This window comes from Entelurus aequoreus, linkage group LG28, assembly GCF_033978785.1.
Source record: "Entelurus aequoreus isolate RoL-2023_Sb linkage group LG28, RoL_Eaeq_v1.1, whole genome shotgun sequence".
NCBI lineage: Eukaryota > Metazoa > Chordata > Actinopteri > Syngnathiformes > Syngnathidae > Entelurus > Entelurus aequoreus.
The window spans coordinates 16,587,553-16,615,475 of record NC_084758.1 but is presented as its reverse complement, the minus strand read 5'-3'; the positions used below and the strand labels follow the sequence as shown (position 1 = coordinate 16,615,475).

The 27,923-nt window shown below is 39.0% G+C and overlaps 2 protein-coding genes across 4 annotated transcripts; both read left to right on the top strand.

Annotated features, from left to right (window-relative positions):
* The first annotated feature begins 6,503 nt into the window (after nt 1–6,503).
* On the top strand, nt 6,504–9,859 carry LOC133644933 (uncharacterized). Its single transcript, XM_062039697.1, has 9 exons — nt 6,504–6,569; nt 6,657–7,001; nt 7,316–7,642; nt 7,731–7,856; nt 7,924–7,967; nt 8,053–8,107; nt 9,092–9,220; nt 9,295–9,338; nt 9,416–9,859. The coding sequence occupies exons 1-9, from the start codon at nt 6,527–6,529 to the stop codon at nt 9,563–9,565; spliced, it is 1,263 nt and encodes a 420-aa protein (XP_061895681.1). The 5' UTR covers nt 6,504–6,526; the 3' UTR covers nt 9,566–9,859.
* Nucleotides 9,860–19,223: 9,364 nt separating this feature from the next.
* Nucleotides 19,224–27,527, top strand: LOC133644846 (uncharacterized). Of its 3 annotated transcripts, XM_062039592.1 has the most exons (7): nt 19,224–19,306; nt 19,387–19,731; nt 20,039–20,362; nt 20,432–20,557; nt 20,619–20,662; nt 20,746–20,856; nt 21,656–21,811. In XM_062039592.1, the coding sequence occupies exons 1-7, from the start codon at nt 19,264–19,266 to the stop codon at nt 21,680–21,682; spliced, it is 1,020 nt and encodes a 339-aa protein (XP_061895576.1). In that variant the 5' UTR covers nt 19,224–19,263; the 3' UTR covers nt 21,683–21,811. The 3 variants fall into 3 exon arrangements, with proteins under 3 accessions (XP_061895576.1, XP_061895574.1, XP_061895575.1); XM_062039590.1 differs by lacking the exons at nt 20,619–20,662; nt 20,746–20,856 and adding an exon at nt 26,356–27,527 and having other exon boundaries at nt 21,656–21,991; XM_062039591.1 differs by lacking the exons at nt 20,432–20,557; nt 20,619–20,662; nt 20,746–20,856 and adding an exon at nt 26,356–27,527 and having other exon boundaries at nt 21,656–21,991.
* The last annotated feature ends 396 nt before the right edge of the window (nt 27,528–27,923 follow it).

Here is a 27,923-nt window from a genome sequence, read left to right as displayed (position 1 = left end):
TTATTAAACACAGAAAATATGGTAAAATGGTAGTATGTGTTTGTGTCTGTACTGAATGTTTAGTTGATAGATGATGTGCAGCCATTTTCAGATCCCTCCAGAGATGTTCAATCAGATTCAGGTCTGGGTTCAGGCTGGGCCGCTGAAGGACGTTTACAGAGTTGTTCTGAAGCCATTCTTTTGATATTTTGGCAAAGTGCTAAGCGTCGTTGTCCTGCTGAACGATGAACCGTCGTTTCAATCTGATTTCAAGAGCGCTCTGAGGCACATTTTTATCCAAGATGTCTCTTTATATTCATCTTTCCCTCTATCTTGATTAGTCTCCCAGTTTCTGCCGCTGAAAAACATCCCCATATCATGATTCTGCCACCACCATGCTTGACTGTAGGGATGGTACATGCCTGGTGATGAATGGCGCCTGGTTTCCTCCAAACATGATGCCTGATATTCACGCCAAAGAGTTCAATCTTTGTCTCATTAGACCAGAGAATTTAGTTTCTGATGGTCTGAGAGTCTTTCAGGTGCATTTTGGCAAACGTTCTGAAAAGAAATGGTTTCCGTTTGGCCACTTGACCATACAGGCCTTATTGGTGGTTTGCTGCAGAGATGGTTGTCCTTCTGGAAGGTTCTCATCTCTCCACAGAGGAATTATGTAGGTCTGATAGAAGTGACCATGGGGTTCTTGTTCACCTCCCTGACTAAAGCCCTTCTTTTTTGATCGCTCAGGTAAGCCAGCTCTAAGAATAGAGTCCTGGTGGTTCCAAACTTCTTCCATGTACGAATGGTGGAGGCCATTGTGCTCATTGGGACCTTCAATGCAGAAAATATATATTTTTTGTACACTTCTCCAGATTTGTGCCTCGAGACAATCCTGTCTCGGAGGTCTACAAACAATTCATGCGACTTCATGCTCGGTTTGTGCACTGCCATGTATTGACAAACATGAGACTTTATATATAGACAGGTGTGTGCCTGTCCAAATCATGTCCAACCAACTGAATTTATCACAGGTGGGCTCCAATTATGCTGCAGGAACATCTCAAGGATGATCAGTTAAAACAGGATGCACCTGAGGTCACTTTTGAGCTTCATGGCAAAGGCTGTGAATATTTATGTACAATTGATGTCTTTTTTTTTTTTTTTTTTGCACAACTTTAAAAAAAAAAAAGTTTCACATTCTCATGATTTATAAAGTAACCTGAAGCAAGTAACAGCAAATGTAATGTGGTAAAAGATGCAAGTAGTAAGCCAATAAAAACTACTGAAAAACGTTGTACTTTTGTGCTGACTGCCAAAATAAATATCCACCATGTTCATTTCTAACGCCACTAATTAACCTGCAAGTTTATGCTGATGATAATGCAACACTTCTTACTGCAAACTGTAAATAAAAAATACTGAACATTTTTTAGTATTCTTCCTGTTTGCAGTCGTTGCAGCAATCGTGTATGAAGTTGTCGCACACTTGGACAGGAAGAAAAACTCCTTCTGAGTTCACACTTTTTTTATTTCAAAGGTTAACCACAACAAGTTTCAACTTCAACAGTGTTTGTTTGAGGGAGTAGCTCATTTATTTATGCAAGTCAACTTTTAAGGAAGAGTTACAGTGTGAGACTGATCTACTAGAAGTGTGCGTGTATTAAAACAGGTGAAAACGTGATAGCACACACAAAGCTGATCTACTAAACTGGAGCGTACAGGATTGTGTCTCTTAAAGACCTACTGAAAGCCACTACTACCGACCACGCAGTCTGATAGTTTATATATCAATGATGAAATCTTAACATTGCAACACATGCCAATACGGCCGGGTTAACTTATAAATTGCAATTTTAAATTTCCCGGGGAACTTCCGGTTCAAAACGTCTTTGAGGATGACGTATGCGCGTGACGTAGCCAATAGAACACAGGTATGGCTTCGCCATTGAAGCCAATACGAAATAGCTGTTTTCATGTCATTATTCCACAGTATTCTGGACATCTGTGTTGGTGAATCTGTTGCAATTTGTTCATTGCATTATGGAGAAAGAAGCTGAGCAAGCAAAGAAGAAAGTCGGTGCGAAGCGGAGTATTTTGCGAGGGAAGTCAGCAACACAACACAGTCGGTGTTTCATTTTTTACATTCCCGAAAGATGCAGTCAAGATCGAAGAACTCGGACAACAGAGACTCTTACCAGGAGGACTTTGACTTTGTTAACAGACACAGACGCGATACCGTGAGTACGCTTCCAAACATTTGATCGCTTGCTATAACTAGCTCGAGCTAGTAGCTAATAGCTAGGAGCTAACATAACAAACACCTAGGTGTTTGTTATGCGGGATTCATTTGTGGCATATTAAATATAAGCCTGGTTGTGTTGTGGCTAATAGAGTATATATATATATATGTCTTGTGTTTATTTACTGTTGTAGTCATTCCCAGCTGAATATCAGGTCCCACCCACGCGCTTCCAAACATTTGATTGCTTACCCGTACGTGCGTGTCATGTACGTAACTTTGGTTAAATATATAAGCTTTATGAACCTTGGGTTAGGTGAACGGTCCTTTGGGCTGAGTGAGTGTGTGTGTTGTGCAGGTGTTTGAATTGTATTGGCTGGTTATATATACGGGATCCCGTCCATATTACCCGCTCGAGCTATAACTAGCTCGAGCTTGTAGCTAGTAGCTAGGAGCTAGCATAACAAACACCTAGGTGTTTTTATGCGGGATTAATTTGTGGCATATTAAATATAAGCCTGGTTGTGTTGTGGCTAATAGAGTATATATATGTCTTGTGTTTATTTACTGTTTTAGTCATTCCCAGCTGAATATCAGGTCAACCCCGGCTCTCACAGCATCTTCCCTATCTGAATCGCTTCCACTCCCCACTAGTTCTTCACTTGCACTTTCCTCATCCACAAATCAGAATCAGAATCAGAATCAGAATAGTTTTATTGCCATTGTTTGAGAACGGGTTCACAAACTAGGAATTTTTCTTGGTGCAAACGTGCGACATAAAACACATACAACACATATTTGGTATAAAAAGAGCTGTGACTGAGCTATCAGATAGACTTAGAAGGGATTCAAGGAATTCAAGGAGCTGCTGTTAGGAGTTCTTGTTCATTTGCCTGATGGCCGAGGGGAAAAAACTGTTCAGGTGGCGGGAGGTGTGGGTCTGGATGGAGCGTAGTCTCCTGCCTGAGGGGGGAGGGGAGAATAGTGTGTGTCCAGGGTGAGAAGAGTCAGCTGTGATCCGACCCACACGCCTCCTGGTCCTGGAGGAGAACAAGTCCTGGAGGGATGGGAGCTTGCAGCCAATCACCTTCTCCGCAGCACGTACGATGCGTTGCAGTCTATTCTTATCCTGGACTGTGGCGCCGGGGAACCACACTGTGATGGAGGAGGTCAGGATGGACTCAATGATGGCTGAGTAAAACTGCATCAGCATCTCGGTCGGCACCTTAAGTTTCCTCAGCTGCCGCAGGAAGTACATCCTCTGCTGGGCCTTCTTGATGAGGGAGCTGATGGTCAGCTCCCACTTGAGGTCCTGGGTGATGGTGGTGCCCAAGAAACGGAAGGAGTCCACAATGGGGACGGGGGTGGGAGAGTCAATCAGGGTGAGGGGGGATGGTGGGGCTGTGACTTTCCTGAAGTCCATGATCATCTCCACTGTTTTCTGGGCGTTCAGCTCCAGGTTATTGAGGCTGCACCAGGACGTCAGCCGGTCTACCTCTCTCCTGTAGGCGGACTCATCGCCATTCGAGATGAGCCCGATGAGGGTGGTGTCATCCGCAAACTTGAGCAGTTTTACGGATTGGTGACTGGAGGTGCAGCAGTTTGTATACAGGGAGAAGAGCCAGGGGGAGAGTACACAGCCCTGAGGAGTACCAGTGTTTGTGGTTCGACTGTCCGAGACAATCTTCCCCAGCCGTACGTGCTGTCTTCGGTCCGTCAGGAAGTCATTAATCACACTGCAGAGGGAGTCGGGCACGCTGAGCTGGTAGAGCTTGTCTCGTAGCAGTCCAGGGAGGATGGTGTTGAAGGTAGAGCTGAAGTCCACAAACAGGATCCTAGCGTAGGTTCCTGGGGAGTCCAGATGCTCCAGGATGAAGTGGAGGGCCAGGTTCACTGCATCATCCACAGACCTGTTGGCTCTGTAGGCGAACTGCAGTGGGTCCAGGAGGGGGGCGGTGATGTCCTTGCTCAAATTAATGGGGAAATCGTCGCTTTCTCGGTCCGAATCTCTCTCACTTCATGCGGCCATCATTGTAAACAATAGGGATCTTTGCGTATATGTTCAATTGACTACGTCACGCTACTTCCGGTAAGGGCAAGCCTTTTTTTATCAGATACCAAAAGTTGCGATCTTTATCGTCGTCGTTCTCTACTAAATCCTTTCAGCAAAAATATGGCAATATCGCAAAATGATCAAGTATGACACATAGAATAGATCTGCTATCCCCGTTTAAATAAAAAAAAATCATTTCAGTAGGCCTTTAAATGAGCATTTGACGTGTTTGTCTTCATGAATATGCAGAATATATGCTGATGATCACAACGCCCACAATACTGGAAGGAGGAGATGCAAATATAATTATTTAGAACACGCGCTGTGATTTATCAAGACTGAAACTGTTCTGCAGACGCCGTTTTGCGTTTTTACTTTGCACGTTTGAAATGTGAGTGCAAATGGGCGTGAGAAAGGAGGCAATCGTGCTGCAAAGACAAACAAATAAAGATAAAATCCTCCGTCTTTTGCGTTTGTGTCAACATATGCATCCTTTTTCTACAGCTTGTCCCTCTCGGGCAGGGGTGTCCAAAGTGCGGCCCGGGGGCCATTTGCGGCCCGCAGCTAACTGTTTACCGGCCCGCCACACATTCAAGAAATACTATTGTACGAATAAAAAAGAACATTAAAAAAAGTGGAATGAGGTAAAAATCTAACGAAAAAAAAGTTGTAATGTTGACACAAAAGCTGCCATGCAGGCTGTTTTTTTTTTCTTTTGTATTTCTTCATTTTTCTTTTTTTGCCAATGCTCAAAAAAAATAAAACAATTATTTTTATTATTATTTATTTTAAGGGCTCCAATTACTTCAAATATTTCACTTTAAAATGTTTTATGTCGTAAATATTGCATATATTGTGTAGTAGCCATATAAAAACATCAAAGTTTTATTTATAATTTATTTATCATTTATTTATAAAGTTTTCTTTGACAAAAGCGCATAAAACAAACAAAATAATAGTTCCAGCATAAAATCGACAGATATATCTGAAGTTGATCTCGTAACTTAAGTGTTGAAAGTAAAAGAAAAACCTAATAAAAATGTATCACTTTATGAGTGGGGCACCTTTTGGATCCCAAATATATTTAGTGGTATTTTATCTATCTTTTCACTGTGATTACTCAAAAATATGAAAATCAATGGTGTCCTGCATTATTGATCTTTTATCACTCTAATTACTAAATACTGCATATTTCAGTTTTACTATAAAAAAAACTAAGTTGTTTTTGACAGAAAAGCCATAAAACATTTGTTTTAATTTGTATTACTTTATATCAACTTGAAGTTGACATAGAGATTTACTGTAAGCGTTAAATAATGAAAAAAAAAAAAAAAATCTGACTTATTTTTAACATTTTAATGACTGAGACTCTTTGCGGTCCCCGGGACCCCTAAAGGTAAAATAACTAAAAAATGCATATATTTTGTTATGGTTTGAAAATGAAAAATATCAAAATGGCCCCCACATGCTTTAATTTTTCCGTGTGCGGCCCTCAGTGGAAAAAGTTTGGACACCCCTGCTCTCGGGCATTCACACACCAGGGCCAATTTAGTGTTGCCAATCAACCTATCCCCAGGTGCATGTCTTTGGAGGCGGGAGGAAGCCGTACTGTCAAAAATAGAAATATTAGACATTGTCTATTCAAGCAACATCGTATTAAAACGTTAAAGCTGCTTGATGACTTAATAGGCTGATTAAACATATTTCAATGATTTGTTTGATATTTTTTTGTTGTATTAATAATATATCTCTTATATATATCGTTTTCATGCATTGTTACATGCAATTTTGGATCATTCCAGATGCACCATCACAACAGTCAACCAAAATATTCTGGGAGTAAATGGAAATGCAATATTATTTCCATTCGACATGGAAGGACAATAAAAACATTTTTTTTTGGTTGTCATTGAAAATTAAATAAATTAAATCTAGTTTTAGCAAAATCCAGCACAGATGCTATAGAATAATAATATATTGATATTCATAAAATCTGCAGGGACAAAAAAGGTTTCCTTTGCTACAAAAATACTGCATGGTTATTAAAAGTAGGAAACAAATAGAACCACTGTGAGAAAAAGATACAAAGAGACGTTTGGGTGGACATATTTCCACTGAGGTAGGGGCGGCACTGATGAGCCAATGAGATGGCAGCAAAATAGTTCCCTCCCATTTGGTATGATGTGATTCATGTCAATAATCTTAAAATGCTGTCTAGATGGTCTGATGTTCACTTGGTCCAACGAGAGGAGAAAATGTGGATCGTGCTTCATCTGCTGCTCCTGCTCCAAAGTGGAGGTAAGTCCATGCTCAGTTCCAATGGAGACATGTTCATACTGTACATGACTCTTATTAATATGTCTTCTTTTCTTTTTTTGTCTTCAGCATGTACAGGTGCTTACACCTTTTCCACTCTGACTGTTGGACCTGGACAAAATGTCAGTCTGATATGTTCCTTCGAGGATATTAAAACTCAGAACATCTTATTTTGGATCCGATTTGTTTCTGGAACCTTTCCTGACATTTTAGCTACAATGGCATCTTACAGCTCTGCTGAACGTGGAACATCAAATGCTGGACATCGCATCACAGCCAAAAAAGAGCAAGGAAAATTTGTACTGCAAATTAGTCAAGTAGAGAAAAGTGATTCGGCGATCTACTATTGTTTAAATGTACAACAATATACGAATACCATGATGTTTTTGAAAGGAACGTTCCTTCAGGTCACAGGTAAATATTACAACAAATAATTAGAAAACAGTTTAAATGAACAATTTGACATGTTTTAATTTTTACATAACATCTGTTTATAGATAACAATGTTAACTGGACTACTCATCCAATAATTCGGCTTACAAATGTCCAAATTAACAATATTTTATTGTGATGAACATGTTTTTACATGCACTACAAGAAATGTAACCTCTGCATTAACACATCACAGTATTTTTTACCTTCAAGATTTCAACAGAAGTGAATGTCGATCTGTGGAATCAAAGTCACAGAGTGCTGAAAGACTTCAATTTGTCTTGCACTCTTCCCAGAACCAGAACCCTCCGTGTCTGTTGTCTCTGAAGTCCAACCAGGACCGCCTGTGAAGTTGCAGTGCTCAGTCCTCTCCCACTCTGGGAATGAAACCTGTCAGGATGGACACAAAGTGTCCTGGTTCAGAACTGGACCAGAAAGTGTCCATCCCAGCTTTGTTTACGCTGATGACGAATGCAAGGAGATCAAAGATAAGTCCACACAGAAATGTGTCCACACTTTGTCAAAGAACGTCGACTCCTCTGATGCTGGAACTTACTTGTGTGCTGTGGTCACATGTGGGAGGATTTTCATGGGAACTCCAATAAAAGTCAACAACACCCAAGGTAAATATTAATTCATTAGTATTGATGAATTTAACATAATTATTGTTGCGAAAAATATTGAATGTTTTTTTTTATCATAACAATCCAGATGGTTGCAACTGTGATTCAAACAATTATGTTATCTTTGTCTTGAGTGCTGCTCTGGCCTTAAGTTTCATCATGTCAGCCTTCCTCATCAACAAAATCAGGACAAAACAATGTTTTTGCTGCAAAGGTAAGAAAAAAGTGCATTATCAAACATCATTGGGTTGTTCTTTTATGCTTTTTCTTCAATTTTTCAGCTGGTCCACAAACACTCAATGAAAGGTTCAGTCACGTCCAGCAGGTAAAAGGAAGTTTGTAGAAACTTTCTGTGCATCTTTGCTTGGTTTTCAGCTTCTTCTCATGTCACACATGACTTGTTTCCTCAGAGAGACGAGGACTCTTTGGTTTATTCCATGCCGACCATTGTCTCCAGGAAAACTGGTAAAGCGAGGCAGACAAATACGAGGGCAGCAGAGGAATTCAGCACGTACTCTGACGTGTGTCTTCATGACTCAATCCTCACGAAACAAAATTAAAATGTGTTCTGATACACATTATATTACTATTACACATTCTTATACTATTTTCCTGTAAGAAAATTATAATGGAGACACGAAGAAGAGGTAGGAATAAATAAGTTCTTCTTCATACGGCTCCTTTTCGGTCATGTTGATTTGATGTGAGTTTAAATGTGATGTTTTTCAATGTAACATGTTTAAAGTAACTGAACTACTCCCAATACTAATAGATTTCAAAGTAAATTGAAGCAAGTAACAGCAAATGTATTGTGGTGAAAGATGTGAGTAGTAGGTCTATTGATGACAACTACTGAAAAACGTTGTACTTTTGCGTTGACTGCCAAGTTAAATATCCACCACGTTTATTTCTAACGTCACTATCCAACATTCATGCGTATGCTGATGATTTCCCCACATTGAGGGACTGATGAACAAGGCCATGTACCGTAAAATCTTAGATGAGAACCTTTTGACCTTAGCCAGAATGCTAAGGGATTGGTCTTCTAGTATATCAACTAACAAAGACATACGGACAGGACAACTAATGAGTGCTAAGATCTTGGATTGGCCTGGTTAGTTTAGGGGCTTTAATCCCACAGGAAAAACCTTCAGGATTTGTAAAGAAGAGTGGACCAAATCCCTTCTTAGATGTGTGCAACCCTGCTGACCAACTACAAAAAAAAGTATGATGTCTGTGTTTGCCAACAAGGTTTTCCTCACCAAGTACCAAATCATGGTCTTTGGAAGTTGGGTAAACCTACAAAATAAGCACTGGTTCGATGACGCTGCCCTCAAATATTCAAATGAACGTATTTGTATATGCAGAAAAATAACTGTAACCTCCACATTAACACATTGCAGAACTTTTTGTGCAGAATCAAAGAAATAAATATGACTCTGTATCCAGACTTACCGGAACCAGGACAATCTGAAGGTCTGCTGTTGGGTTTCTTGAGTGCTGCTTTGGCCTTAGGTTTCATCATGTCTGCCTTCCTCATCCACAGGATTAGGACGAAAAAGTGGTTTTGCCACAAAGGTAAGAGAAAATAATCATTATTAATCATCCTCAGTAGACATTATTGGATGGCTCTTTCATGCTCAACTTTTCAGCTGGTCTACAAACACTCGATGAAACGTCCAGTCGTGTCCAGCAGGTAAGAAGGACGTCCGTAGAACATTTTTGTGCATTTTTGCTTCTTCTTCTCATGTCCCACATGACCTGTTTCCTCAGAGAGACGAGGACTCTTTGGTTTATGCCGTGCCGACCATCGTCACCAGGAAAGCCGGCAAAGCGAGGCAGACAAATACGAGGGCAGCACAGGAATTCAGCACGTACGCCGACGTCTATCTTTGTGACTCAGTTCTCACGATGCAAAATTAAAAAGTGATCTGACACAGCAAAGAGACTCTGGAAATTATCGTAGGTTAAAAGTTGCACTAGGCTGCATTTGCACGTGTGGTTCGGTGCTCTGGTCTGGAACCAACAATCCCAAAAATATACTGCAGTTTTCTTGGAGTTCACACTGTTTTATTTTGACATTTTGGCTGTGCAGTGAAGAACATATGCATAAAGTAGAGACTTGAACAACAATATGTTTTATTGTATCTTTGTCCCCTTTGTTTACTTCCAACATGCATGTGTATACATATGATAATGCAATGGTAATAACTGCAAACGGTCAATAAAAAGCATTTCTTTAGTAATCCTGCTGTGTGGAGTCATTGCAACAATCGTGTTTGCTTGAGAAATGAAATAAATATGGTCGCACTTTATTTTTTCAAAGGTCAACCACAACAAGTAGAAATTTTCCATGCTGCATTTGTGTCAGTAGGCCTGAAGAGTGTGTGTGTGTGTGTGTTTGTGTGCGTGTGTGTGTGTGTGTGTGTGTGTTTGTGATTGAGAGGCTGATTTTGAGGAAGTGGGTGATTGTTTTGTGGTGCTTGACAAAAATAGATTTCATCTACAAAATGTAAAAACGGATATATATATATATATATATATATATATATATATATATATATATATATATATATATATATATATATATATATATATATATATATATATATATATATATATATATTGTTGCGTCGACCAACTTTTCCTCCCAGGTAATTTATGTCACTGGTCAATCCCAAGTTCTTTCGATGACATATATGCTGAGCAAGAAGGACCATCAAGAGAGAATAGGAATATTATCAAGTTTTACTGAAGCTTCAGGAGAACAGCCCAGACCAATACATTCATACCGGCTTCTCAAGTTGTTCTAACACTCAAACAAAAGAGCCAACTTTTTGCACACGAAAAAAGCCCCCACCTGTCCGGAAAGGAACACAGCCTCATTGTTCTACTACAGATAAGACAAAAGGGAGTATTCCATCTCCTACAGTGCAAGCCTTCAAGGTAACACACATAGTTTACTTGCGGACATAAGATAAAACATAGAAAGAGTACAAATGGAAAAACACTAGCTGCTTTAAACATGACTATGAATACAGAAAGAACTCTTAAACATTTTTGCATTCTCCACAATATAAATATATATAAATATATATATATATATATATATATATATATATATATATATATATATATATATATATATATATATATATATATATATATATATATATAAAACCCAAAAAATTGTGGACCCTAAAAATGTATTTATTTATTCATTCATTTAATGTTTGTGTTGCAAATTGAGCACATGTAGGGAACGGACAAACATGTAAGCAATAGCCATTAAACGGGGTTAATGGGGGTAGGATCAAATAAGCTCTGTTTCTTCCTACTCCTTTTTGGATGTGTAATGAGAAATTGGTAATATGTGATGCACCATACTGTAACTACATGCGTGTTCGGACTAATTAAAACCACAACCTAAACGTTACGATAAAGACTGATGTGTGCACGTCAATGAATACGTTCTAAGACGGCGACATGATTTGGAACAGTCCACAATGAACCGAATACAAAGTAAGTCTAAATAATAATGAAGCATGGACTCTCGCCACGGGATTAGAGAACATATCACATTTTATTCTGCATTTCAGTAGGTTGTTACAATTAAAAAAAGACGGCGTTGCAGTGTTCGTAATAATGGCATTACCAACGCAGTAAATTATTAATAACGAGTAAATCTAATGAATTACTTTTAGGTTCGTTACAACGGCGTTAGCGATAGTTTGATATTTAACGTGGCATGCTACTTTTGATGTGGTTTTATGTCGACAACAAGCAGCACCGCACTAAAATGAACTTGATATCAAACAGGAAGAGGCACCATCGCACTGTGACAGAGCAGACAACAACGGACGCACAGAATGGGAATATTCAACAACAAATAAAGGATTGAAGTGACCAACTTGCCATCCAAACAATACTCCGTTTGTTGACAAGAAGATATGACAGCCATGCAAGCACATTCAATCTCCTTATTTAGCAGAGGTAACACGATCCGGTGAAAAGATTCAAAAGAGCTGGCGTCAAAGTGCGCTGCTAAGTGCTACAGCTAAGAAACACAGCTCTGTTGAAACCCTCGATGATGTCACATGTCACTAGGCAACAAGCCCCGCCTTTTAAAAGCACAGAGTCCGCACACTGTACTCTTATATTAAACATCTCTCAAATGCATATGCCTGATATTTAATTATTTTTTTTTTTTTAAGTAACGTATAAATGACTTTCCCTTGTAATTAATTACATGTATTGAAGAGTAATTATGTTTGTATTCAATTACTTTTTTGGTAAAGTAACAAGTAACTATATTTAATTATTTTTTAAAGTAGTTTTCAGACCACAGGTTGTAATACTAGCAAGGAGCAAACTGATTATGAATACCGCTCATGAGTTCTGTGTAAACAACAGTAGTGCAAATGTAACACGCATGGTTCTCAACGCGACCTTGTGGAGGTGAATTTTAAAAAAGGACACAGAGGTTGCCTACAGCCACAGCTGGTAATGCCAATGTTTTTTGCCTCTGTGCTGATTAGTAAAAATAAATAAATTGATAAATAAATACACCACGCATCAGGCGACGTTTATAGACTCAGAGATTACTGAATAGAGATGGAATTAAATCGTGAACAGTAGTTTGTTATACTTGGAGTGGAACCGTTGAAGTTCTTCACCCCAAAAGTTTTACAATTCTGAATGTCATCACAGTTTGTGTTCTAAATATCCGAAATTCAAAGGATGTGGAACTTTTTTTTGGCTGGAAATGTATAGATAGATAGTACTTTATTGATTCCTTCAGGAGAATTCCCTCAGGAAAATTTAATTATGTGACAAAAACATGTTTGTAAAATGTTTTCTTTGCCACATAAATGCTGTATAGTTATTGAAAGTAGTAAAGAAAAAGAACCACCTTGAGAAGATGGTACCAACAGACTGGAAAGTTTGGTTGGACATATTTCCACTGAGGTAGAGACCCGTGACGACCAATGAGATAGCAGCAAAATAGTTCCCTCCCATTTGGTAAGATGTGGTTCAAGTCAATAACGGTAAGATGCTGTCTAGATGGTCTGATGTTCACTTGGTCCGACGAGAGGAGAAAATGTGGATCGTGCTTCATCTGCTGCTCCTGCTCCAAAGTGGAGGTAAGTCCATGCTCAGTTCCAATGGAGACATGTTCATACTGTACATGACTCTTATTAATATGTCTTCTTTTTCCTCTTCAGCATGTACAGGTGCTTACAACTTTTCCTCTCAAACTGTTGGACCTGGACAAAATGTCTCTCTGATATGTCCACGCGGCAAAGTTGAAACCTGGAACCACTTATTTTGGGTCCGACTCATTGCTGGAAACTCACCTGAATTTTTGTGTTCAATAACATTTGACACGTCAGGCTCTGTTAAACATGGATCATCCACTACTGGACATCGCATCACAGCCACAAAAGAACAAGGAACAGTTGTCCTGCAAATTAGTCAAGTAGAGAAAAGTGATACGGCGATCTACTACTGTCTTAAAGTAAATTCATATTTGAACAACATGACATTTTTGAATGGGATATTTCTACAGGTCACAGGTAAATAGGACAACAATTAATTAGAAAACAGTTCAAATGAACAATTTTACATATTTAATTGTTACATAACATCTGTTTATAGATAATGATGTTAACTTGACTACTCTTCCAATAATGCAGTCTTCAAATGTCCAAATGAACAAATAATATTTTATTGTGATGAACATGTTTTTACATGCACTACAAGAAATGTAACCTCTGCATTAACACATCACAGTATTTTTTACCTTCAAGATTTCAACAGAAGTGAATGTCGATCTGTGGAATCAAAGTCACAGAGTGCTGAAAGTCTTCAATTTGTCTTGCACTCTTCCCAGAACCAGAACCCTCCGTGTCTGTTGTCTCTGAAGTCCAACCAGGACCGCCTGTGAAGTTGCAGTGCTCAGTCCTCTCCCACTCTGGGAATGAAATCTGTCAGGATGGACACAAAGTGTCCTGGTTCAGAACTGGACCAGAAAGTGTCCATCCCAGCTTTGTTTACACTCATGAAGAATGCAAGAAGATCAAAGATAAGTCCACACAGAAATGTGTCCACACTTTGTCAAAGAACGTCAACTCCTCTGATGCTGGAACTTACTTGTGTGCTGTGGTCACATGTGGGAGGATTTTCATGGGAACTCCAATAAAAGTCAACAACACCCAAGGTAAACATTCATTCATTAGTATTGACGGATTCAGTGCAAGTGTCTTTTTTCCATAAGTGTTTTCTATTTTAACCATCTAGATTCCAGCAGCTGTGATTCAAACAACTATTTGTTCTTTGTCTTGAGTGCTTCTTTGGTCTTAAACTTCATCTTGTCAGCCTTCCTCATCAAAAAGTGTAGGAATAAAATCAGTTGTTGCTGCAAAGGTAAGGAAAAAAAAGCGCATTATCAATCATCATTAGTGTGTTCTTTTATTTTTTGTCTTCAACTTTTCAGCTGGTCCACAAACACTCCATGAAACGTTCAATCACGTCCAGCAGGTAAAAGGAAGTTTGTAGAAAAGTTGTGTTCATCTTTGCTTTGTTTTCAGCTTGACTTGTTTCCTCAGAGAGACGAGAACTCTTTGGTTTATTCCATGCCGACCATCGTCTCCAGGAAAACTGGCAGATCGAGGCAGACAAATACGAGGGCAGCAGAGGAATTCAGCACGTACTCTGACGTGTGTCTTCATGACTCAATCCTCACCACACAAAATTAAAAATGTGTTCTGATACACATTCTGTTTATTTGACACATTAGTATAGTTTTTCCTGTCAGAAAATGGAGACACAGAGATGAGGTAGGAATAAATAAGCTCTGCTTCTTCCTGCTCCTTTTCGGACATGTTGATTTTATGTGAGTGTAAAAATGATCTTCTTAATGTAACTTGTTAAACATGTTTAAATAAATATTCCCAATACTGCAAAGAGGCTTTGGAAATGATCGTACAAGTTGATTTGACCTCTATAGGGCAGTATTTTTCGACCTTTTTTTAACCAAGGCACATTTTCTGCGTTGAAAAAATCCAGAGGCACACCACCAGCAGAAATCATTAAAAAACAAAACTCAGCTGACAGTAAAAAGTCGTTGTCGCAATTGTTGGATATGACTTTAAACCATAACCAAGCATGCATCACTATAGCTCTTGTCTCAAAGTAGGTGTGCTGTCACCACCTGTCACATAACACCCTGACTTATTTTGAGTTTTATGCTGTTTTCCTGTGTGTAGTGTTTTAATTCTTGTCTTGCGCTCCTATTTAGGTGGCTTTTTCTTTTTGGGGGGTATTTTCCTGTAGCAGTTTCATGTCTTCCTTTGAGCGATATTTCCCGCATCTACTTTGTTTTAGCAATCAAGAATATTTCAGTTGTTTTTATCCTTCTTTGTGGGGACATTGTTGATTGTCATGTCATGTTCGGATGTACTGTTCCACAGTAAGTCTTTGCTGTCGTCCAGCATTCTGTTTTTGTTTACTTTGTAGCCAGTTCAGTTTTAGTTTTGTTCTGCGTAGCCTTCCCTAAGCTTCAATGCCTTTTCTTAGGGGCACTCACCTTTTGTTTATTTCTGTTTTAAGCATTAGACACCTTTTTACCTGCACACTGCCTCCCGCTGTTTCCGACATCTACAAAGCAATTAGCTACCGGCTGCCACCTACTGATATGGAAGAGTATTACACGGTTACTCTGCTGAGCTCTAGACAGCACCGACACTGAACAACAACACATCATTTGCAGACTATAATTACTGGTTTGCAAAAAATGTTTTAACCCAAATAGGTGAAATTAGTGTTTGAAAAACATTCATTGAAATACTTGGAAATCTAAATGATCAAAACAATGTTTGTTTTTTTCATCTTTAGAAGAAACATTTTTGCCATTTTTTTTTTTTAATTTATTGTCATTTCAAAGTAACCTGAAGTAAGTAACAGCAAATGTAATGTGGTGAAAGATGTGAGTAGTAGGTCTATCCATGAAAACTAATGACAAACTTTGTACTTTTGTGCTGACTGCCAAGATAAATATCCACCATGTTCATTTCTAACATCACTTTTCAACATCCATGTGTATGCTGATGATAATGCAACACTTCTAACTGCAAACTGCAAATAAAAAATATCAAACATTTTCAGTAATCTTCCTGTGTGCAGTCATTGCAGCAATCATGTGTGAAGTTGAAGCACACTTGGACAGGAAGAACAACTCCTTCCTAGTTCACACTTTTTTTTTATTTTAAAGGTTAAACACATAAAGTTTCAACTTCAACAGTGTTTGTTTGCGAGAGTAGCTCATTTATTTATGCGAGTCAACTTTTAATTGTGTGTGCCAGAGAAAGACTGAGACAAACAAAGGTTTGTGTGTACTAAAACACGTGCAAACTTGACAGCACACGCAAAACGGATCTACTAAACGCGAGCGCGGAGGATTGTGTCTCATAATTAAACAAAATAGGGAGCGCAATCCATTTAGCGTGTCTGCCTTCATGAAAATGCAGAATATGCTGATTATCACGATGTCCTCAACACTGGAAGGAGATGCAAATATAATTTAGCAAACGCAATGTGATTTCTCAAGACTTAAACTGTTATGCAGCCGCAGCTTGTGTCTTTTTCAAGCATTTCTGGCACAGTTACGCACAAATGGCTGCAAATGTTGATTTGTTTTGGTGTCTGCTGGCATTTTTTTAATGGCGATTTTTTTCCCCTCCATATAGGAGATATATAAATGATGTATATTATTATATCGCGTATGTGAAAAATGTCTTTCAACATTCATTTTCACGTGGCCACTAGGCCACCATTTCTAGTCCCGCCCCCGCCCCCGCACCCCTTCGCTTTAGTTTTATTTTTCAATTTCTCACAATTTTATTAATTATTATTTTGCGTATTGCTTTTGCACTATCTTGTTCAGCTCTTTCATTGTTTATGTTCTTTGTTTTTTTGAGTTTTTTTTGTTTTGTTTTTTGCTCTATGCTTTTATAACCTGTAAAGCACTTTGGTTCAATTTAAAAGTTGTTGCAAACGTGCTAAATAAATAAAGTTGACTTGACTTGACTTGACTATTATTACATACATTTTTGGATCATTACATACGCACCATCACGACAGCGGAGCCTCCCATAGCGCACCTAAGCTTCGGCGTGCCAAAAATAGGTTATCTTGTCTGGATTCTATAGAATATGGTGTGTGCTGCATATTCCAAAACTTAATTAAACATCTCGCGTTGGACCGTTGCAGTATATGATCAGAGATGAGTAGAGTACCCAAAATTGTACTCAAGTAAAAGTACCGCTACTTTATAATATTATAAAACTAAGAAGTAGTCTTAATAATTACTTGAGTAAGAGTAAGTATTCTTTAAAATAACTACTCAAGTATTGAGTAACTTTTGAACAATTTTAAATTATTGAGTAGCTTTTTTTAATGGATTTTGGGCTACAATTGTAGTTGGTGTGTGTCTAAAACATAACAATCATAAAGGATTTACTGCAACATATTTTCTCTCGTTGGAAGTGGAATTATTTTAGGCTGAAATGTGAACATTTCTACTGACACAGATGACAGCACATGATATAAATGTTCTTTTTACCAGTCTGAGTAATCATTGAAGATTTGTACTGCCTTGTTCGTCACTTTTTACAGTCAAAACGTTTCTATGCACTAAATTAGTCTGATTTGTCAATTTATTTTTTTTTCCCATTTTCACACCTACTTGGAACAAGTTGGAATGGAACAAGTTGGAGTGATTTGGACACAGGTTAAAAAATTACGTTTCTATTGTATCACATACTTAAAAATATTGACCTATGTTAGCTTCTATATCTGTACTTTGTGCTAGTTTGGCTTATTCCTCTTCGCCTCCAAATAATGTAGAAGTGTCTTAATCAGAATTTTCGACCATTCTTCTAAAAGTGCATTGGTGAGGTCACACACTGATGTTGGTGGAGAAGGCCTGGCTCTCAGATTCCGTTCTAATTCATCCCAAAGGTGTTCTATCGGGTTCAGGTCAGGACTCTGTGCAGGCCAGTCAAGTTCATCCACACCAGACTCTGTCATCCATGTCTTTATGAACCTTGCTTTGTGCACTGGTGCACAGTCATGTTGGAAGAGGAAGGGGCCCGCTCCAAACTGTTCTCACAAGGTTAGGAGCATGGAATTTTCCAAAATGTGTTGGTATCCTGGAGCATTCAAAGTTCCTTTCACTGGAACTAAGGGACCAAGCTCAACTCCTGAAAAACAACCCCACACCATAATTCCTCCTCTACCAAATTTCACACTCGGCACAATGCAGTCTGAAATGTAGCGTTCTCCTGGCAACCTCCAAACCCAGACTGGTCCATCAGATTGCCAGATGGAAAAGCGTGATTCATCACTCCAGAGAAGGCGTCTCCACTGCTCTAGAGTCCAGTGGCGACGTGCTTTACACCACTGCATCCCACGCTTTGCATTGGACTTGGTGATGTATGGCTTAGATGCAGCTGCTCGGCCATAGAAACCCATTCCATGAAGCTCTCTGCGTACTGTACGTGGGCTAATTGGAAGAACACATGAAGTTTGGAGCTCTGTAGCAACTGACTGTGCAGAAAGTCGGCGACCTCTTTGCACTATGCGCTTCAGCATCTGTCAGTTTACCTGGCCTACCACTTGGTGGCTGAGTTGCTGTTGTTCCCAAACGCTTCCATGTTCTTATAATAAAGCCGACAGTTGACTTTGGAATATTTAGGAGCGAGGACATTTCACGACTGGATTTGTTGCACAGGTGGCATCCTATGACAGTTCCATGCTGGAAATCACTGAGAGCGGCCCATTCTTTCACAAATGTTTGTAGAAACAGTCTCCATGCCTAAGTGCTTGATTTTATACACCTGTGGCCGGGCCAAGTGATTAGGACACCTGATTCTGATCATTTGGATGGGTGGCCAAATACTTTTGGCAATATAGTGTAGATCAGAGTTTGAATTGTTGTCCTGTGTGATGTCATTTGTGAATTCAGGGTGGAATTATTGTTTTCCTAACAGGGTAGTTCAAACATTTTGGCCTCAAGTGACACCTGTGACTCAAAAATGGACAGCTGTTGCCTCTCATGTCACTTGACATGATAGTGACCCTCACAAGACAAATATAAGGCTTTATTGTTATTTTTTATTTTATTTAATTATTTTACACAACCCATTCCAAAGGAAGGTCCAGCCTTTAAAATGATTCTGAAAAAAGATTCCTGGTTACTGATTGTGGCCAGTGAAAATGGAATACATTAAGTCTTGTCTTAGCAAAATCCAGCACATGTGCTACATAGTTGCTTGATTTGTACAAATCTGCAGAGACACAAAAAAAAAGTTGACTTTGCCACAGAAATACTGCACAGTCAACAAAAGAAGTTACAAGAAAAAAAAAACTGTGAGAAAATGATACAAAGGGACTGGAAAGTTTGGTTGGATATATTTCCACTGAGGTAGAGGCGGCACATGACGACCAATGAGATGGCAGCAAAATAGTTCCCTCCCATTTGGTATGATGTGATTCATGTTAATAACGTTAAGATGCTGTCTAGATGGTCTGATGTTCACTTGGTCCAACGAGAGGAGAAAATGTGGATCGTGCTTCATCTGCTGCTCCTGCTCCAAAGTGGAGGTAAGTCCATGCTCAGTTCCAATGGAGACATGTTCATACTGTACATGACTCTTATTAATATGTCTTCTTTTTCTCTTCAGCATGTACAGGTGCCTACAACTTAACCACTCAGACTGTTGGACCTGGACAAAAAGTCTCTCTGACATGTCTCCACGGGACAACTGAGAATGTTCAACACTTAATTTGGATCCGACTTGTTTCTGGATCCTATCCTGAAATTTTAGCTACAACGGCATCTTACGATTCAGGCTCTGTTGAATGTGGAACATCGAATACTGGACATCGCATCACAGCCAAAAAAGAACAAGGAACATTTGTTCTGCAAATTAGTCAAGTAGAGAAAAGTGATACGGCGATCTACTATTGTTTAAAAGTGAACTTTGGTCAATTCTCGTTTTTGAAAGGAACATTCCTTCAGGTCACAGGTAAATATGACAACAAATAACTAGAAAACAGTTTAAATTAAATATTGTACATATTGTAAATGTTACATAACATTTGTTTATAGATAACAATGTTAACTTGACTACTCTTCCAATAATTCAGCCTTCAAATGAACAAATATTTTATTGTGATGAACATGTTTTTACACGCACTACAAGAAATGTAACCTCTGCATTAACACATCACAGTATTTTTTACCTTCAAGATTTCAACAGAAGTGAATGTCGATCTGTGGAATCAAAGTCACAGAGTGCTGAAAGACTTCAATTTGTCTTGCACTCTTCCCAGAACCAGAACCCTCCGTGTCTGTTGTCTCTGAAGTCCAACCAGGACCGCCTGTGAAGTTGCAGTGCTCAGTCCTCTCCCACTCTGGGAATGACATCTGTCAGGATGGACCCAAAGTGTCCTGGTTCAGAACTGGACCAGAAAGTGTCCATCCCAGCTTTGTTTACGCTCATGAGGAATGCAAGAAGATCAAAGATAAGTCCACACAGAAATGTGTCCACACTTTGTCAAAGAACGTCAACTCCTCTGATGCTGGAACTTACTTGTGTGCTGTGGTCACATGTGGGAGGATTTTCATGGGAAATCCAATAAGAGTCAACACTAAAGGTAAAGATCTTTATTGATAGATTCGACAAAAGTGTTTTTTCATAAGTGTTTTTTATCATAACTATCCAGATTCCAGCAGCTCTGATTCATACAAGTATGTTATAATCGTCTTGAGTGCTGCTTTGGCCTTAAGTTTCATCATGTCAGCCTTCCTCATCAACAAGATCAGGACCAAAAACTGTTTTTGCTGCAAAAGTAAGAAAAAAACACATCATTAGGTTGCTATTTTCTATGATTTAATTTCAATTTTTTTTAGCTGGTCCACAAACACTCGATGAAACATTCAGTCGCGTCCAGCAGGTAAGAACAAGTTTGTAGAAAAGTCCTGCGTCTTTGTTTCGTTTTCTTGTTCTTGCCATGTCTTACATGATTTGTTTCTTTAGAGAGACGAGGACTCTTTGGTTTATTCCGTGCCGACCATTGTTACCAAGAAAACTGGCAGAGCGAGGCAGACAAATAGGAGGGCAGCAGAGGAATTCAGCACGTACGCTGACGTGCGTCTTCAAAACTAAATCCTCCTGCTCTGATTTACCAAAGTATTATCTTAAGAGTTGTATTGACTTTCTGTAAGACTTGGCGCAGTGTGCTGAGAGATGCAAGACCTGTTGATGAAGATAATCCAAAATTTACTATATTTTCAGGTTATAGGCTGCTATTTTGTTTTCACGATTTGAACCCTGCGCTTTATACAATACTGCGGCCTCTAATAGATATTTAAGGGTTCATAAACTAAATTTGCTCTTTAGCGCCGCCCTCGTGGCTCCCTGGAGCTTTTTAAAAAATGTGTGAAAATGGAAAAGATGGTGGAAAAAATATAATTTTTGTTTTAATATTGTTTTTGTTAGAGAGCAAAAATGACACACACCTTCCTAATTGTCAGAAATCCCACTGTTTATATTAAACATGCTTCACTGATGAGAGGATTTGGCGAGCAACGTTTTGTCCTACTAATTTGTGCGGCCCTTCAACACACCGTAGTTTGTTTACATGTAGCTGCCACTCTTTTTTGGCTCATTTTGAGAAGAAAAAAAAATTCAGTGTAAGCCTGGGCCGCTGGAGAGGGTGTCCAGACTGAGGCCAAGGGAAAAAAATTCGGGGGGGTTGGCAAGTATGGCTCCAATCACTCTATCACAAAAAATAAGTGTTGTAGAATTGATTGGAAACTCAAGACAGCCATGACATTATGTTCTTTACAAGTGTATGTAAACTTTTGACCACAACTGTATGTGGACTGTTTATCGATAAAAGGGCTTCTGAATCAAACATGTTAATGCCTCTTTGTGACTCTCACAGACCCCAGACGCAAGTCCTTCCAGGTGAGACAAATTCCGCAAAGCAAGTCGGTCAAAGGAGGCGAGTCTGTGACCATCCAGTGTTCCGTCCTCGCTGAGAGCAAAGAAAATTTCCGCCAATGTCCGAACCAAAGCAGCGTCTACTGGTTGAAGTCAGGATCGGGAGAGTCTGATCCACACATCATTTACTCCGACAGTGATGATGAACAAGACCCAAGAAGCTGCGTCTACCATCTCTCTCTGACCGTACTCAACTCCTCTGACACCGGAACATACTACTGTGCCGTAGCCACGTGTGGACAGATCCTGTTCGGACAAGGAACTCATGTGGACACACGTATGTATTAAACATTTACTCATGTTATTTATTTTAATCAATTGTTGGCCTTTTTTAAAGGTTAATAAATAGATTTAGACCAGTGATTCTCAAACTGATCAGTCATACTGAGTCATTGTGGTATTATCGTGTCAGTTTGTATGTACGTTTATGATGATTTACGAAGCTATGCGCTTGCCCCCTTGGAAAATGTGGTCTTCCTTCAGCCAAAACACTACCGCTTTGGTCCAGTGGCGCCGCCAAAATCAAGCAAAACTGAAAGTTTTAAGTGGGGCTTTAACATTTCAATGTAATAACATTTAGATGTAGATTTAACACTTACATTTCATTTATAGATTTCACCTCGAGATTTAACATTTAGATTTACATTTGCGTTTAACATTTATTTAAGTTTATATTTATATTAAACACTAATATTTATTGTGGTCTTCCGTTACTTCCGTTCATTCTATTTCCAATTCTTAAATGCAAATCAAAAAACACATTTCGGGCCATTTTTTCTATTTTCATTTCTGAAACAAGAGTTGGACAACTATTTATTGACACTTTTTTAAAATGATAATAGGACTCCTGCTGAACAAAAATGTTGCTAAAAACATGCTAAACGCAAAGGAAAAGCTAAAATACCGCTTCCGGTTCATTTTGTCATCACATTTTTTGCAACCACACATTTTTGCATTGTGAATGAACTTTTTTTTTTAAACGATTTTTCTGTTTATCTTGAAAAACTCAAATATATAGAAAGAAAACAGCACAAAATCCCGTTTTATGTGAATATTTGAATTTTGGTTTGTTTTAAAATCTGCCATGTATAATAAAAATCGAAAAACGGCCGTAATTTTATGTTTTGATTTGCGTTTCAGAATTGGAACTAGAATAACCAGAATGTAAACAGACTTATTGTTTGGTTTGAACATTTATTTGTATATTTAACATTTCTATTTAACACTTAGATTTCACTTTTGGATTTAACCTTTATAATAAAATTCAAGACTTACATTTAACATTTAGATTAACTGTTTGGATTTACCTTTTCAACATTTTTAAACAACCTGTTGCAAAGGCCTGGTTTGATTGGTTGCTTAAAAAACAAAACTGTATAATTGAAAGTACTACTGGTATAAATGAAAGTGTATACTACAAATTATGTATTTTATCATTTGTTTTATGTATTCATGAAATGCAAAAGGTAAATTGTGACAGTGAGTGTCTTACCATGAATTGATTAACGTGGACCCCGATTTAAAGAAGTTGAAAAACTTATTCGGGTGTTGCCATTTAGTGGTCAATTGTACGGAGTATGTACTGTACTGTGCTATCTACTAATAAAAGTTTCAATCAATCAATAAATCAATACAGCAGCATCTTTTGCAATAAAATCTTGGAATTTAAAAATTTGTAATGTTGTGAATCTGTGTATTTGTTTCGAAAGTGTTTGTCTTTATTTTAACATCAACTTGGAGATGGAAATCAACCAATGGCTATAATCTCACATATTTACGTGTCACACTTTCATTCAAATGTACTGTCCCTTTTAAAAAAAACTAAATCTCAGAAATCAGAGGATCAGCATCTCCAAATCTGAGGCCATGGTTCTCAGCAGGAAACCAATGGTTTGTACTGTCCAGGTAGGGGACGAGACTCTGCCCCAGTGGAAGAGTTTAAGTATCTCGGGGTCTTGTTCACGAGTGAGGGAAAGATGGAGAAGGAAATCAACTGGCGAATCGGAGCAGCTGGGGCAGTATTGCAGTCTCTCTGCCGCACTGTTGTGACGAAACGAGAGCTGAGCCAGAAGGCAAAGCTCTCGGTCTACCGAGCTATCTACATTCCTACTCTCACCTATGGTCATGAAGTGTGGGTCATGACCGAAAGAAGAAGATCGCGAATACAAGCGGCCGAAATGAGTTTCCTCAGAAGGGTGGCTGGCATCTCCCTTAGAGATAGGGTGAAAAGTTCAGTCACCCGAGAGAGACTCGGAGTAGAGCCGCTGCTCCTTCGCTTGGAAAGGAACCAACTTAGGTGGTTCCGGCATCTCGTGCGGATGCCTCACGAGCGTCTCCCTATGGAGGTCCTCGTTGCACGTCCCACTGGGAGGAGACCCCGCGGCAGGCTAAGGACCAGATGGGGGGATTACATCTCCTCTCTGGCCTGGGAACGCTTTGGGATTCCCCAGGAGGAAGTTGCTAATGTTGCTCTGGAGAGGGAAGTCTGGGGGTCTCTGCTCGAGCTGTTGTCCCCGCGACACGATTCCGGATAAGCCATACTTGCCAACCCTCCCGAATTTTCTGGGAGACTCCCGAATTTCAGTGTCTCTCCCGAAAATCTCCCGGGACAACCATTCTCCTGAATTTCTCCGTGCGGACCTAAGTGAGGACAGCCTGTCGTCAGGTCCGCTTGGCCAACCAAAAAGTAACCACAGAACACTATACCGTATAGTGTTCTGTGGTTACTTTTTGGTTGGCCAACGGTTTACGTTGTATTGCGCACCCTGACGGCAAGTGTGGGAGTCGGTTCTGAAGTATGAAGTAAAGAGACGTAACTTCATCACCTCGCCTGGTTATTGACTCCAACCCAGAATATTACACTGCCCATACCTATGCTCCTTCAAAGGCTGTGCTACTGTCTGCAAAGCATTGCACTTTAAAATACAACAATGAGTAGAGAGGAGTGTTATGTGTGTGTATATGTGCAAATAAATGAACACTGAAATTCAAGTATCTATTTTATTTAAATGTATATATACATAATAAAATATATATATATATATATATATATATATATATATATATATATATATATATATATATATATATATATATATATATATATATGTATATATATATATATATATATATATATATATATATATATATATATATATATATATATATATATATGTCTTAATTAGATTATCCAAAAAAAATAGTGCTCGATACCGTGGTAGAGCGTAATATGTATGTGTGGGAAAAAATCACAAGACTATTTCATCTCTACAGGCCTGTTTCATGAGGGTTTCCTCAATCATCAGGAGACTTTCTGATGATTGAGGAAACCCTCATGAAACAGGCCTGTAGAGATGAAATAGTCTTGTGATTTTTTCCCACACACATATATATATATATATATATATATATATATATATATATATATATATATATATATATATATATATATATATATATATATATATATATATATATATATATATTTATAGCTAGAATTCACTAAAAGTCAACAATTTATTTAATGTATATATATATATATATATATATATATATATATATATATATATATATATATATATATATATATATATATATATATATATAAGAAATACTGGAATTTCAGTGAATTCTAGCTATAAATATACTCCTCCCTCTTTAACCCCGCCCCCCAGCCCCCCCAAATCTTCAGAATTTGGAGGTCTCAAGGTTGGCAAGTATGGGATAAGCGGTTGAAGATAGATGGATAAATCTCAGAAATATACAAAAAAAAATAGAGCGTGTCAATATGTGGAGTAAAACAATCCAAGTATTACATAGCGTCCTCTGCAGTGGACGTTTGTTTTTGGTCTTTTGTTAGACACGCACTTTTAAGGTGGGGGAAAAAGGCCCTGTTATGCAGTACACAAAGGTCCACCACACAGGACGTTGGTTCTCAGGTTGATGGTGCAGGTGTTGACAAAGCATGAGGAGGAAGCAGAACTAGATTAGGATAGCTTTATTTTCATTGCAGTTTTTTTTCATTTCTTTTTTTTCATTTATTTATTTATTGCAGGCAATGACATAAAGAAGTACAAAGTTGACAACACATAATAATATAAATTAATATAGTGCAAAAGGTAATGTATAGTATGTAATGCATGAATGCACTTTAAAACAAAAATAAAACAAGCAACTGTTCTTTTCTCTCTCTATCAGAAGACGAGCATGTTAAACACAGGAAGTGAACAAACTTGCATGAGACAGCGAGAAGGGCTGGGCTTTATTAAGCTCTGCGTCTTCCTCCTCCTTTACTCACATGTTCACTTCGTCCGACTTCAATAAAATCAACACCTGCACGATGTTCAGATTTCATTCGGTTTGAAGACGCAACAAAGAAGAGCAGAAAGTTGAACCCTTTCCTCTCGCTGTGTTCTTGCTACTTCCTGTTGCGGTCCGACTCGCTGCCGTCATCAAACTGCTTTGCTCTCTTGGTATTAGTCTGAAGTTAGAATTTGGCTTCTGCGATAATAACTTCAGAGTGTGAATGGTTTTGTCCCGCGGACTCCAAGGGGCAAGCAAGGCGCGCTGAATCCAACTGTTGGTTACTTTATTGTGTAAGGTTGTGTTGCAGTCCTAAGATGCACTCTTCTTGTGTTGCAGAACAAGACGTGAAAGCAGCTGCCGTTTTGCTGAGTGCTCTGCTGGCCTCCTTCGCTGTTGTGGTCACTGTTTTAGTTGCTTAACTTGTATTTTATTTTTACCAACAGTAGTATTTTTTGTATCATTTCATACACATCATTTTGTAAAGGAACGTTTGCTTCTTTTTTTTTCCAAGATGGCGCTGCTGTAGTGGCTGCTGGTGGCAGGAGCTCATCCTTTTGTGTTCCTGATGTTTCCCTCTTGTTTGCATGTGTTTTGTTTTTGCCTTTTGGTTCGGGACCCTTTGGGACTTTTGGGACTTCTGCGGTGCTTTTTTGTGAACTTCTGGATCTACCTCCCGGGTAGCCTTTTGGTCATGGAGACCAGCTGCTGGGTCTATGCCACACCAGAGTCCGTTTGGAGAGACTGGAGGAGATGCGGATGAAGAGACAGGGCTGCGGAGCTGGGACGGACAAGCTTCACAGTGTCTTGGCTGAATGAGCAGGTATCGGACACCTCGGTCTCCTTGGACGTATCTTTGCTCATCAATGCGGACTGGACACTGGCCGAGAGTTGGTGGGCAGCAGAGGGTGGGGTCGGCTCTCTTGTTTGCTTTGTTGGGTCTGCTCCTGTCTCTGGCCATGCTCCCCCCACCCCAGCAGACGATGGCGTGGAACACCACAGAGGCCACCACAGTGTATATGTTTTTGTTGTTGTTTTTTTCCTTTTGTGGCTGTGTGTAGAAGTGGCTGGTTGCATCACATGTTCATGTGTGCTAAGGCTATGAGTTTTTGTTTTTCCTTGGCCTCAGTCTGGACCCCCTCTCCAGGGGCCCAGGCTTAGACTGAATATTTTATTTTCTCACCGGAAGTTGGCCGACCCGTCAGCGATCCTGTAATGTTGGTCTGCTCTTGAATGGGATTAATCTGAAAATCTTAATTCCCCCTCGGGGATTATTAAAGTATTTCGGATTCCGATCCTTTAAAAATGTAATTTATGAAACAGTAGATTCGGCTGTGCTTGTCAAAAATGCTAAGACAGGGAGAAGACGTAGGATTAAATAAACTCTGCTTCTTCTTCTTTGTTTTGGACGTGTTGAGTTGTGCGAGTGTAAACATGTGATGCACTTCAATGTAACTTTGACAACCATGTTTACTAAACCATTACCAAACACCACGACTGTATGAAGATAATAAACCATCATTTGTCTTTAAGGGGTCCTATTATCCAAAACCACATTCCATACCTGTTTGCTCGGTTTTTGTGTATTTGGCATTTCCATAAGTCCCAAAAATTTGAAATCAAACCATGGAGGCATGGCAGAGATGTTTATAAAACAATCTTGCCTTCTTCCAAATGAGCGGTTTGGAATTTGAGACATTAGTAAGTGCTTTGAGCTTTGTGTGAGTTGTAGTCCAAAGTTGAAGTCAGTAAGTTCCTTTACTTTCCCTATCCTCTTGTTGCGGGGCACACTGGCTCGTACATGCACATGCGTCCGCCGCTGTTCTCACTTCTAATACAAATTAAGAGTATAGTTCTGTCAGTAGACTCCATATGGAAGCGCTAAAAACTACAATATTTCTGACAGG

Excerpts from the sequence above, each read along its gene's own strand:
- LOC133644846 (XM_062039590.1), top strand. The coding sequence starts at position 19,264 with ATGTGGATCGTGCTTCATCTGCTGCTCCTGCTCCAAAGTGGAG. Across the intron at positions 20,363-20,431 it reads AATAAGAGTCAACACTAAAG|ATTCCAGCAGCTCTGATTCA; the intron begins GTAAAGATCTTT and ends ATAACTATCCAG. Across the intron at positions 21,992-26,355 it reads AGGAACTCATGTGGACACAC|AACAAGACGTGAAAGCAGCT; the intron begins GTATGTATTAAA and ends CTTGTGTTGCAG.
- LOC133644933 (XM_062039697.1), top strand. The coding sequence starts at position 6,527 with ATGTGGATCGTGCTTCATCTGCTGCTCCTGCTCCAAAGTGGAG. Across the intron at positions 7,643-7,730 it reads AAAAGTCAACAACACCCAAG|ATGGTTGCAACTGTGATTCA; the intron begins GTAAATATTAAT and ends ATAACAATCCAG. Across the intron at positions 9,221-9,294 it reads AAAGTGGTTTTGCCACAAAG|CTGGTCTACAAACACTCGAT; the intron begins GTAAGAGAAAAT and ends TCAACTTTTCAG.